This window comes from Oncorhynchus gorbuscha, linkage group LG06, assembly GCF_021184085.1.
Source record: "Oncorhynchus gorbuscha isolate QuinsamMale2020 ecotype Even-year linkage group LG06, OgorEven_v1.0, whole genome shotgun sequence".
In the NCBI taxonomy this organism is placed as follows: Eukaryota; Metazoa; Chordata; class Actinopteri; order Salmoniformes; family Salmonidae; genus Oncorhynchus; species Oncorhynchus gorbuscha.
The window spans coordinates 103,683,384-103,696,538 of NC_060178.1; the positions used below are offsets into that span (position 1 = coordinate 103,683,384).

A 13,155-nucleotide genomic window follows, 5' to 3' on the forward strand; every position below is an offset into this window, starting at 1 on the left:
GCTGCTCCAGTTTCAACTGTTCTGCCTTATTATTATTTGACCATGCTGGTCATTTATGAACATTTGAACATCTTGGTCATGTTCTGTTATAATCTCTACCCGGCACAGCCAGAAGAGGACTGGCCACCCCACATAGCCTGGTTCCTCTCTAGGTTTCTTCCTAGGTTTTGGCCTTTCTAGGGAGTTTTTCCTAGCCACCGTGCTTTTACACCTGCATTGTTTGCTGTTTGGGGTTTTAGGCTGGGTTTCTGTACAGCACTTTGAGATATCAGCTGATGTACGAAGGGCTATATAAATAAATTTGATTTGATTTGATGAGGACCCCTGTACAGAGCCAATATGACGATGAGGCCCACCATACAGAGTGAATATGACAACATGATGAGGGTCACTGTACAGAGCCAATATGACGATGAGGCCCATTGTACAGAGCCAATATGAAGATGAGGCCCACTGTACAAGGTCAATATGACGATGAGGCCCACTGTACAAGGTCAATATGACGATGAGGCCCACTGTACAAGCTCAATATGACGATGAGGCCCACTGTCCAGAGTCAATATGACGATGAGGCCTGACACCTGAAACCCCACCTCTTTAAGGAATACCTAGGATAGGATAAAGTAATCCTTCTCACCCCCCCCCCTTTAAGATTTAGATGCACTATTGTAAAGTGACTGTTACACTGGATGTCATAAGGTGAATGCACCAATTTGTAAGTCGCTCTGGATAAGAGCGTCTGCTAAATGACTTAAATGTAATGTAATGTAAGGCCCACTGTCCAGAGTCAATATGACGATGAGGCCCACTGTACAGAGTCAATATGACAATATGATGAGGCCCACTGTCCAGAGTCAATATGACGATGAGGCCCACTATACAGAGCCAATATGACACCATGATGAGGACCAATGTCCAGAGCCAATATGACGATGAGGCCCACTATACAGAGTCAATATGAGGATGAGGCCCACTATACAGTCAATATGACGATGAGGCCCATTATACAGAGTCAATATGACCGCCCCCAGGTGGCAAGGGTAGGTAACAACACATCCGCCACGCTGATCCTCAACACAGGGGCCCCTCAGGGGTGGATGCTCAGTCCCCTCCTGTGCTCCCTGTTCACTCATGACAACACGGCCAGGTACGACTCCAACACCATCATTATATTTAGCGATGACACAACAGTGGTAGGCCTGATCACCGACAACAACGAGACAGCCTATAGGAAGGTCAGAGACCTGGTCGTGTTGTGCCAAGACAGCAACCTCGCCCACAACGTGATCAAGACAAAGGAGATGATTGTGGACTACAGGAAAAAGAGGACCGAGCATGCCCCCATTCTCATCGATGGGGCTTCAGTGGAGAACTTCAAGTTCCTTGATCTCCACACCACCAACAAACTATCATGGTCCAAGCACACCAAGACAGTCATGAAGAGCGCATGACAAAATCTAATCCCCCTCAGGAGATTGAAAAGATTTGGCCTGGGTCATCAGATCCTCAAAGGGTTTTACAGCTGCACCATCCTGACTGTTGCATCACTGCCTGGTATGGCAACTGCTTGGCCTCAGACCGCAAGGCAGTACAGAGGGTAGTGCGTATGGCCCAGTACGTCACTGGGGCCAAGCTTACTTCCTGTCAGACTCCAGCCACCCCAGTCAGACTGTTCTCTCTGCTACCACATGGCAAGCGGTACCGGAGCTCCACGTCTAGGTCCAAGAGGCTTCTAAACAGCTTCTACCCCCAAGCCATAAGACTCTTGAACATCTAGTCAAATGGCTTCCTGGACTATTTGCATTGCACCCTCCCATCCCCCTCTCCACACCACTGCTACTCTCTGTTGTCATCTATGCTTAGTCACTTTAATAACTCTACATACATGGACATACTACCTCAACTAACCGGTGCCCCCGCACATTGACTCTATATCAATACCGACTTGTACAAAGTCTCGCTATTGTTATTTTACTGCTGCTCTTTAATTACTTGTTACTTTCATCTCTTATTCTTATCAGTATTTTTTTGAAACAGCATTATTGGTTAAGTGCTCGTAAGTAAGCATTTCACTGTAAAGTCTACGCCCGTTGTATTCAGTGCATGTGACTAATACATTTGATTTGATTATGAGGACCACCGTACAGAGTCAATATGTCACAATATGATGAGGACCACCGTACAGAGTCAATAGGACGAGGACCACTGTACAGAGCCAATATGATTAGGACCACCGTACAGAGTCAGTAGGAAGAGGACCACAGTACAGAACCAATATGACAACATGATGAGGACCTCTGTACAGAGCCAATATGATAACATAACGAGGACCACTATATAGAGCCAATATGATGAGGACCACTATATAGAGCCAATATGACGAGGACCACCGTAGTCAATATGATGAGGACCACTGTACAGAGTCAATAGGGCGAGGACCACTGTACAGAGTCAATAGGGCGAGGACCACTGTACAGAGTGAATATGACAATATGATGAGGACCACTGTACAGAGCCAATATGACAATGAGGCCCACTGTACAGAGCCAATATGACGATGAGGCCCACTATACAGAGTCAATATGACGATGAGGCTGACTATCCTACCGATCCTCGACTTCGGCGATGTCATCTACAAAATTGCTTCCAACACTCTACTCAGCAAACTGGATGCAGTTTATCACAGTGCCATCCGTTTTGTCACTAAAGCACCTTATACCACCCACCACTGCGACCTGCATGCTCTAGTCGGCTGGCCCTCGCTACATATTCGTCGCCAGACCCACTGGCTCCAGGTCATCTACAAGTCCATGATAGGTAAAGCTCCGCCTTATCTCAGTTCACTGGTCACGATGGCAACACCCATCCGTAGCACGCGCTCCAGCAGGTGTATCTCACTGATCATCCCTAAAGCCACCTCTTGTTCCAGTACTCTGCTGCCTGTGACTGGAACGAATTGCAAAAATCGCTGAAGTTGGAGACTTATCTCCCTCACCAACTTCAAACATCAGCTATCTGAGCAGCTAACCGATCGCTGCAACTGTACATAGTCTATTGGTAAATAGCCCACCCATTTTCACCTACCTCATCCCCACACTGTTTTCATTTATTTACTTTTCTGCTCTTTTGCACACCAATATCTCTACCTGTACATGACCATCTGATCATTTATCACTCCAGTGTTCTGCAAAATTGTAATTATTCGCCTACCTCCTCATGCCTTTTGCACACAATGTATATAGACTCCGCTTTTTTTCTACTGTGTTATTGACTTGTTAATTGTTTACTCCATGTGTAACACTTGTCTGTTCACACTGCTATGCTTTATCTTGGCCAGGTCGCAGTTGCAAATGAGAACTTGTTCTCCAGTAGCCACCTGGTTAAATAAAGGTTAAATAAAAAATATATTTAAAAAATATACAGTCAATATGACGATGAGGCCCACTATACAGAGTCAATATGACGATGAGGCCCACTATACAGAGTCAATATGACAACATGAGGACCACTATACAGAGTGAATATGACAACATGAGGACCACTGTACAGAGTCAATATGACAACATGAGGACCACTGTACAGAGTCAATAGGACATGATGAAGACCACCGTACAGAGCCAATATGACAATACCGTGGAGACCACAGTACAGAGCCAATATGACAATATGTTGAGGACCACTGTACAGGGTGAATATGAGAACATGATGAGGACCACTATACAGAGTCAATATGATTTGGACCACTGTTGAGTCCAGGCATACACCAACAGTAAGCTAGGCCCATATTATGTAAGTCATGGATAAGACCTCACCTTGATGGTCATGTAGCCAACGTATGCATCCTCTGAGCCCTCCATGAAGACAAACGTTGAGTCTCTGGTGTTCTCAATGATCACTTTGTCTGCTACTTTACCAGATGCTGTTGAAAAAACACAGTACTGGGGTTTAAAAGGGCAGGGCAAAAGACAACACTGGGCTACAAGTGTCCAGCAAAGACAGTCAATGAACCATGTTGCAAGGTCAAGTGGGTAGATAGTAGAGGTCGACCGATGAATCGGAATGGCCGATTTCAAGTTTTCATAACAAATCGGTATATTTGGACATTTTTTTTATTTTTTTATTTTATTATTTTACATTTTTTATTTAACTAGGCAATTCAGTCATCGAATCACAGCCTACTTTGCCAAACGTGTGATGATTTAACAAGCGCATTCGCAAAAAAAGCACTGTCGTTGCACAAATATAAAAAAATATATATATTCAAGTATATATTTTTTAACCTACATATTTAGTTAATATTGCCTGCTAACATTAATTTAATTTAACTAGGGAAACTGTGTCACTTCTCTTGCGTTCTGTGTAACAGAGTCAGGGTATATATATGCAGCAGTTTGGGCCGCCTGGCTTGTTGCGAACTGTGTGAAGACCATTTATTCCTAACAAAAAGACCGAAATTAATTTGCCAGAATTGTACATAAAATTATGACATAACATTGAAGATTGTACAATGTAACAGCAATATGTAGACTTAGGGATGCCACCCGTTTGATAAAATACAGAACTGCTCAAAAAAATAAAGGGAACACTAAAATAACAGATCCTAGATCTGTATTAATTAAATATTATAATTAAATACTTTTTTCTTTACATAGTTGAATGTGCTGACAACAAAATCACACAAATGATCAATGGAAATCAAATTTATCAACCCATGGAGGTCTGGATTTGGAGTCACACTCAAAATGAAAGTGGAAAACCACACTACAGGCTGATCCAACTTTGATGTAATGTCCTTAACCTTTTGCGACGAGCAAACCCGTATCCGTGAGCGTAATCATAGCCTCAAAGGCATTAGCATAACGCAACGGACATAAATAACCCTAGAAACTTTTCCTATTCATGAAAATCGCAAATGAAATGAAATAAATATATTCAAACACAAGCTTAGCCTTTTATTAACAACACTGTCATCTCAGATTTTCAAAATATGCATTACAGCCAACGCTAGACAAGCATTTGTGTAAGTTTATCATGGCATAATGCTATGCTAGGCTCTGCTGGCAGCAGGCAACATTTTCACAGAAATAAGAAAAGCAACCAAATTAAATCATTTACTTTGAAGAACTTCAGATGCTTTCACTCAGGAGACTCCCAGTTAGATAGCAAATGTTCCTTTTTTCCAAAAATATTATTTTTGTAGGCGAAAAAGCTCCCGTTTCTTCACCATGCTTGGCTGAGAAATCAACCGAAAAAATGCTGCAACGCCAAACTTTTTTCAAAATTAGCTACATAATATCGTAGGAAACACGGCAAACGTTGTTTAGGATCCATCCTCAAGGTGTTTTTAACAAATATATTCGATAATATATCCGTTGAGGCAGTTGGTTTCTCATAAGAAGCAATTGGAAAAATGGCTACCTCAGTATTTCACACCATGACCACATGCCATATATGGTCCCTTACAGCCATTCTTCAAGGGAAATGCCTAAAAAGACGTCAGAATTTTGTAGATACCTTGGGGAAAACGTGGAAAATGTAAGCTCATTCGTAGCTCATTCACAGCCATATAAGGACGGTGGCGTCCCACCTGGCCAACATCTGGTGAAATTGCAGAGCGCGAAATTCAAACTACAGAATTATAAATATTTAACACTCATAAAATCACAAGTGTAATACATCAAAATAAAGCTTAACTTCTTGTTAACCCAGCCTCTGTGTCAGATTTCAAAAAGGCTTTACGGCAAAAGCACACCATTCGATTATCTGAGGACAGCGCCCTGCCTACAAAAGCATTAAAAACATATTTCAACCAGGCAGGTGCGCCACAAAAGTCAGAAATAGCGATATAATAAATGCCTTACCTTTGATGATCTTCTTCTGTTGGCACTTCAAAAGGTCCCAGTTACATCACAAAATGGTCCTTTTGTTTGATAATGTCCTTCTTTATATCCATAAAAACTCAGTTTAGCTGGCGCTCTTCAGTCAATAATCCACCCAGTTTCCCTCCATCAAAATGCATACAAAATGAATCCCAAACATTACTAATAAACTTTTCCAAACAAGTCAAACTACATTCATAATCAAACCATAGGTACCCTAATACGTAAATAAAGGATAAAAATTTAAAACTGAGAATTCTTATTGTCTTTACCGGAGAAAAATACCAAAGAACACCCTCTCTTCCAAGCACCTCGAAAAACTACAATTCCTGGCTATTTTTTTCAAAAAAAAAACAGCATGAAACTCTTTCTAAATACTGTTGACATCTAGTGGAAGCCCTAGGAATTGCAATCTGGGAGGATTTTGCCTTATAAAAGTGACAGCCATTGAAAACAGTGGTAGGCTGAATTTTCTTTTGTTGGGGGGGTGGTTTGTCCTAGGTGTTTCGCCTGCCATATCAGTTGTTATACTCAGACATCATTTTAACAGTGTTAGACACTTTAGAGTGTTTTCTATCCAAATCTACCAATTATATGCATATCCTAGCTTCTGGGCCTGAATAACAGGCAGTTTACTTTGGGCACGCTTTTCATCCGGACGTGAAAATACTGCCCCCTATCCAAGAGAGGTTAACCTCTAGTGACACCCCATCCCGTGAACGGGACCGTTGTCATCATTTGACACTAATTAGCATAACGCATCGGACATAAATCTTCCCTAGAAAATATTCCTATTCATGAAAATCACAAGTGAAATATATTGGAACACAGCTTAGCCTTTTGTTAATCACCCTGTCATCTCAGATTTTCAAAATATGCTTTACAGCCAAAGCTAGACAAGCATTTGTGTAAGTTTATCGATAGCCTAGCATAGCATTATGCCTTGCTAGCAGCAGGCAACCTTGTCACGAAAATCAAAAAAGCTAATCAAATTAAATTGTTTACCTTTGATGAACTTCGGATGTTTTCACTCACGAGACTCCCAGGTAGATAGCCAAAGTTCATTTTTTTCCCCCAAATATTATTTTTGTAGGCGAAATAGCTCCGTTTGTTCAAAATGTTTGGCTGAGAAATCGACCGGAAATTGCAGTCACGACAACCCCGAAAAATATTCCAAATTAGCTCCATAATATCGACAGAAACATGGCAAACGTTGTTTAGAATCAATCCTCAAGGTGTTTTTCAAATATCTATTCGATAATATATCCACCAGGACAATTGGTTTCTCAGTAGAAGCGATTGGAATAATGGCTACATCTGTACTTTACGGGAGATTTTCTCCGGGAGCATCATGTGACCACTTGCGCAATGTAGCCCCCTACGGGTATTCTTCAACATGAATGCGTAAAACTATGTCACAATGCTGTAGACATCTTGGGGAATACGTAGAAAGCGTAAGCTGGTTCATAGCACATTCACAGCTCAATGGGGACTCATTGGCACGCAGCACTCAAAATATGGGGCACTTCCGGAGTGGATTTTTCTCAGGCTTTCGCCTGCAACATCAGTTCTGTTATACTCACAGACAATATCTTTACACTTTTGGAAACGTGAAAGTGTTTTCTATCCAAAGCTGTCAATTATATGCATATTCTAGCATCTTGTCCTTACAAAATATCCCATTTAAAACAAACAAACGTTTTTTTCTCCCAAAAATGAAAATACTGTCCCTAGAGTCGCAACAGGTTAATGACCTAAGGCTCATATTTCTGTGTGTTATTATGTTATAATTAAGTCTATGATTTGATAGAGCAGTCTGAGCGGTGGTAGGCAGCAGCAGGTTCGTACGCATTCATTCAAACAGCACTTTTGTGCGTTTGTCATTAGCTCTTCGTTGTGCTTCAAGCATTGAGCTGTTTATGACTTCAAGCCTATCAACTCCCGAGATTAGGCTGGTGTAACCGATGTGAAATGGCTAGCAAGTTAGTGGGGTGCGCGCTAATAGCGTTTCAAATCGGTGATGTCACTCGCTCGGATACCTCGAAGTAGTTGTTCCCCAAAAGCCGCAGGTAGGAGCGAGGAGAGGGACGGAAGCTATACTGTTACACTGGCAATACTAAAGTGCCTATAAGAACATCCAATAGTCAAAGGTATATGAAATACAAATGGTAGAGAGAAATAGTCCTATAATAACTCAAACTTATTACCTGGGAATATTGACGACTCATGTTAAAAGGAACCACCCGCTTTCATAACCTCATGTTCTGAGCAAGGAACTTAAACGTTAGCTTTTTTACATGGTGCATATTACACTTTTACTTTCTTCTCCAACATTGTTTTTGCATTATTTAAACCAAATTGAACATGTTTCATTATTTGAGGCTAAATAGATTTTATTGATGTGTTATATTAAGTTAAAATAAGTGTTCATACAGTATTGTTGTAATTGTCATTATTATAAATAAATAAAATATGCAACTTAAAACATTGTTAAAATTTGTTATTTATAATTATTATTATTTTTATTTTTTAAAAGAAATAAGCCCATTAGTCGGGTATCGGCTTTTTTTTGGTCTTCCAATAATCATAATCGGTTGACCTGTAGTAGATAGACTGGGAACAGACGGTGTACGGTACAGAAAACAATGAACAGAATTAATACGTACCAGCTCCTATCATTGTGATGGGCGATTCGATGTAAATCCACTCATCAGTGTAGACCCCAGAGTGTACGAATATGAGGCCGTCAAAGTGGGCCTCCTGAACACCTCCCAGGGCATCCTCGATGGTGTCATAGTACTGAGGAAGAGGCACCATAGAGAAGTGTGTTACAGCAAAGTCACAGTGAACTCATGATGACCAACCACGCAATAACAACCCACAGATTAAAAAGCATAGTCCTGAACTAAAACGTTAGGCCTACATAAATACAAATAATAAATTACATTTCTATAGCGCTTTTCATAGAATCTCGAAGTGCTTCAAGAGCAAAAAACAAACAAGCAATATATCATGACAGGTCAACCAGTAGAGGCCAGGTCTTTGAAAGATGAATCTTCTGAAGATGGAGAGGGTCAGTTAATGTATTGAGTGGAGAATGCTGGTCAGAGGATGGTGATGGAGTCTGCTGCTGATCTTTTAGAGGGTTAGTCTGGGAACCAACCTGACTTATAGCCACTGGACTTCTCCCCCTTCACTCTGTGTATCACCACTTGGGTGACGCCTCAGCAGCTCTGGTTGCCAGAAAGCTCACCATACAAAGAGTTCAGAATAGTATCCAGTTGTCCTCTCAACAAGCACTCCCATTACTTTAAAGCTTAGGCAATGGAGATTCTTCATTCAGTGTACATTTTAGTCCAGGTCTAGGCTTAAATCGGTGTCAAGGAAACTGGCCCTTAAACTCTCTCAAACAAATACTTACAAGCATGTTCTCTCTTCCTTTGTATCTGGCAGGATTACTGTAGAAGTGTTCTGCGAAGCCTGGCTTCACATGTGCTCCTTTATACTGCAAACAAAAACAAAAAAACATCAATGAATCTGGCCATTATTATAGCACAGTAATACTAATGGTGGGATTGCTTCTAGAATCACATCAATCAAGTTGTCACTCCACTGGAACTTCACTTGCCAAGTTAAATAAAGGTTAAATAATAAAATAAATAAACAAATAGAATTACTGGGACTCCAGTGTTCTTGCATTCATATGTCTGTACAAGCTGTTGACTGTTTTAGCAGCAGTAGGAGTATCTATATGGTTGAGTGACAGTGAGGGTTTCCATAGGTCAGAGGTGAGTGAGTAACAGTAAGGGCAGTGTGGGAAAAGAGGTCATGGGGTCGTTGTCCTACCAGCTGCTGAAAGCTCTCCTTCCACGGGTTGGGCTGCTCGTACTCGTCTGGGTTAATCTGGAAGAATTTCCCCGCCTCAGGATGCATCATGGGACGCGTGTACTCAAACACCTCCATGTACAGCCTCTTCCTGTGAAGCAAAGCAAGGCACAGCCAGACAGGACACCATAAGACAGGGAACTTCAAGCGATAACACACTGGGGGGCGCAGGAGGGGAAAGACAGTGTGTGTTCCAGATTGGATCCATTACATTTGGTTGAAGATGCCCAAATTAGGACAACCGAACAATTCCATGCGGAATGGTGGAACAAACTCCCTCACGACGCCAGGACAGCGGAGTCAATCACCACCTTCCGGAGACACCTGAAACCCCACCTCTTTAAGGAATACCTAGGATAGGATAAGCAATCCCTCTCACCCCCCCTTAAGATTTAGATGCACTATTGTAAAGTGACTGTTCCACTGGATGTCATAAGGTGAATGCACCAATTTGTAAGTCGCTCTGGATAAGAGCGTCTGCTAAATGACTTAAATGTATGTTAAATGGAATCTTTTGAAAATAAACAGTCGTGTGTTCAGTGCTAACTAGCATTGCGGTTCCCATTTTTTACAATTCTTCCCAATTTATTTAAAGCATTACGGGACATTAGAATCCTCCTCTTAACCTTTTATCTTCAACCTAGCTTTGCACCTATGGGTACACTCGGAATAGCCTGCCAACCAACCAAACAACCAAGCAGACAGCTAACAGTCCAACCAAGGGGCCGGCCAGCCAGCCAACCAACCAAAAGGCCGGGCAGCCAGCCAGCCAGCCAACCAACCAAAAGGTCGGCCAGCCAGCCAGCTAGCTAACTATCCAGCTGGCTAGCCAACTAGCCTGCCAACCAGCCAGCCAGCCAACCAACCAACCAAAAGGTCGGCCAGCCAGCCAGCTAGCTAACTATCCAGCTGGCTAGCCAACTAGCCTGCCAACCAGCCAGCCAGCCAACCAACCAAAAGGCCAGCCAAGCCAACCAACCAAAAGGCCAGCCAGCCAGCTAGCCTGCCAACCAGCCAGCTAGCCTGCCAACCAGCCAACCAGCCAGCTAGCCTGCCAACCAGCCAACTAGCCTGCCAACCAGCCAACTAGCCTGCCAACCAGCCAACTAGCCTGCCAACCAGCCTGCCAACCAGCCAACTAACCTGCCAACCAGCCAACTAGCCTGCCAACCAGTCAACTAGCCTGCCAACCAGTCAACTAGCCTGCCAACCAGTCAACTAGCCTGCCAACCAAAGGGCCAGCCAGCCAAACAACCAAAAGGCCAGCCAGCCAAACAACCAAAAGGCCAGCCAAGCCAAACAACCAAAAGGCCAGCCAGCCAAACAACCAAAAGGCCAGCCAGCCAAACAACCAAATGGCCAGCCAGCCAAACAACCAAATGGCCAGCCAGCCAAACAACCAAATGGCCAGCCAGCCAAACAACCAAATGGCCAGCCAGCCAAACAACCAAATGGCCAGCCAGTCAAGCAGCCAGCCAAGCAAAAGGCCAGCCAGGTAAGCAGCCAACCAGCCAAGCAAAAGGTCAGCCAGCCAAGCAGCCAGCCAGCCAAGCGCCCAGCCAGCCAGACAAAAGGCCAGCCAGACAGCCAACCAACTAAAAGGTCAGCCAACCAAAAGGCCAGCCAGCCAACTAGCCTAACCAAGAGGTCAGCCAGCCTGCCAGCAAGCCAGCCAGCCAACTAGCCAGCCAACTAGCCAGCAAGCCAGCCAGCCAACCAACTAGCCAGCCAACTAGCCAACCAACTAGCCAGCCAGCCAACCAACTAGCCAGCCAGCCAACTAGCCAGCCAGCCAACCAACTAGCCAGCCAGCCAACCAACTAGCCAGCCAGCCAGCCAGCCAGCCAGCCAGCCAACCAAACAGCCAGCCATTCAATGAGCCAAGCAGACAGCCAACCAGCCAGCCAATCAGACAGACAGCCAACCATCCAGCCAAGCAGACAGACAGCCAGCCAGACAAGCAACCAACCAGCTAAGCAACCAACTAGACAGCCAGCCAAGCAACCAACCAAGCAGAGAGCCAGCCAAGCAACCATCCAAGTAGAGCCAGCCAAGCAACCATCCAAGTAGAGCCAGCCAAGCAACAAACCGGCCAAGCAGACAACCAACCAGACAAGCAGACAGCCAACCAACCAACCAGCCGAGCAGACAGCCAACCAACCAGCCGAGCAGACAGCCAACCAACCAGCCGAGCAGACAGACAGACAGCCGAGCAGACAGACAGACAGCCAACCAACCAGCCAGCCGAGCAGACAGCCAACCAACCAGCCAGCCGAGCAGACAGCCAACCAGCCAGCCAATCAGACAGACAGCCAACCATCCAGCCAAGCAGACAGACAGCCAGCCAGACAAGCAACCAACCAGCTAAGCAACCAACTAGACAGCCAGCCAAGCAACCAACCAAGCAGAGAGCCAGCCAAGCAACCATCCAAGTAGAGCCAGCCAAGCAACAAAACGGCCAAGCAGACAACCAACCAGACAAGCAGACAGCCAACCAACCAGCCAGCCGAGCAGACAACCAACCAACCAGCCAGCCGAGCAGACAGCCAACCAACCAGCCAGCCGAGCAGACAGCCAACCAACCAGCCAGCCGAGCAGACAGCCAACCAACCAGCCAGCCAAGCAACCATCCAAGCAGAGAGCCAGCCAAGCAACCATCCAACCCAGTCAAAGCAGACGGCCAACCAACCCAGTCAAAGCAGACGGCCAACCAACCCGGTCAAAGCAGACGGCCAACCAACCCAGTCAAAGCAGACGGCCAACCAACCCAGTCAAAGCAGACGGCCAACCAACCCAGTCAAAGCAGACGGCCAACCAACCCAGTCAAAGCAGACGGCCAACCAACCCAGTCAAAGCAGACAGCCAACCAACCCAGTCAAAGCAGACAGCCAATCAACCCAGTCAAAGCAGACAGCCAACCAACCCAGTCAAAGCAGACAGCCAACCAACCCAGTCAAAGCAGACAGCCAACCAACCCAGTCAAAGCAGACAGCCAACCAACCCAGTCCAGCAGACAGCCAACCAGCCACTCACCAGAGGATGGGGTCATTGGCCAGTTCGCTGAAGCGTTTGCAGACACATGCTGCGCGACACAGGTCCTGCTCCAGCAGGTAGGAGAAGATCTTCAGAACCACCTCGTCTGGCAGCTTCTCCTGGAGGTAGTGCTCTGCGGGAGCTGCTAGTGATGAACACAACCATAGGGAAACTTTATTAATGGAGGAGGTATTCACACATCCAAAATAATAACAGGAGATGGACAGAAACAAGGTCCAATACAGAGAGTAGGGGCATTTTCAACCTCCAATTCTCATAAATCATTTTCAACCTCATAATTCTCTCATGTTATTCACCAAAACATTTGTCCTTGGTTTTACTGTAGTGTGTACGTCAT

The 13,155-nt window shown here is 44.6% G+C and overlaps 1 protein-coding gene across 3 annotated transcripts in view; it reads right to left on the bottom strand.

Annotated features, from left to right (window-relative positions):
* The window catches only part of LOC124038641 (F-box only protein 11), a 45,546-nt gene that overhangs the window by 16,702 nt on the left and 15,689 nt on the right, over window positions 1-13,155 (bottom strand). For 2 of the 3 annotated variants that reach the window (XR_006839393.1, XM_046354724.1), the window contains exons 4-8: window positions 12,798-12,942; window positions 9,726-9,855; window positions 9,301-9,384; window positions 8,546-8,678; window positions 3,813-3,919 (exon numbers count right to left, since the gene is read on the bottom strand). Coding sequence is in view for 2 of the 3 variants with exons in the window: in XM_046354724.1 (XP_046210680.1) it covers window positions 3,813-3,919; window positions 8,546-8,678; window positions 9,301-9,384; window positions 9,726-9,855; window positions 12,798-12,942 (599 nt within the window). In the remaining variant the exon portion in view is untranslated. The remainder of the gene's footprint in view (window positions 1-3,812; window positions 3,920-8,545; window positions 8,679-9,300; window positions 9,385-9,725; window positions 9,856-12,797; window positions 12,943-13,155) is intronic. The other variant, XM_046354725.1, reaches the window with a different exon arrangement.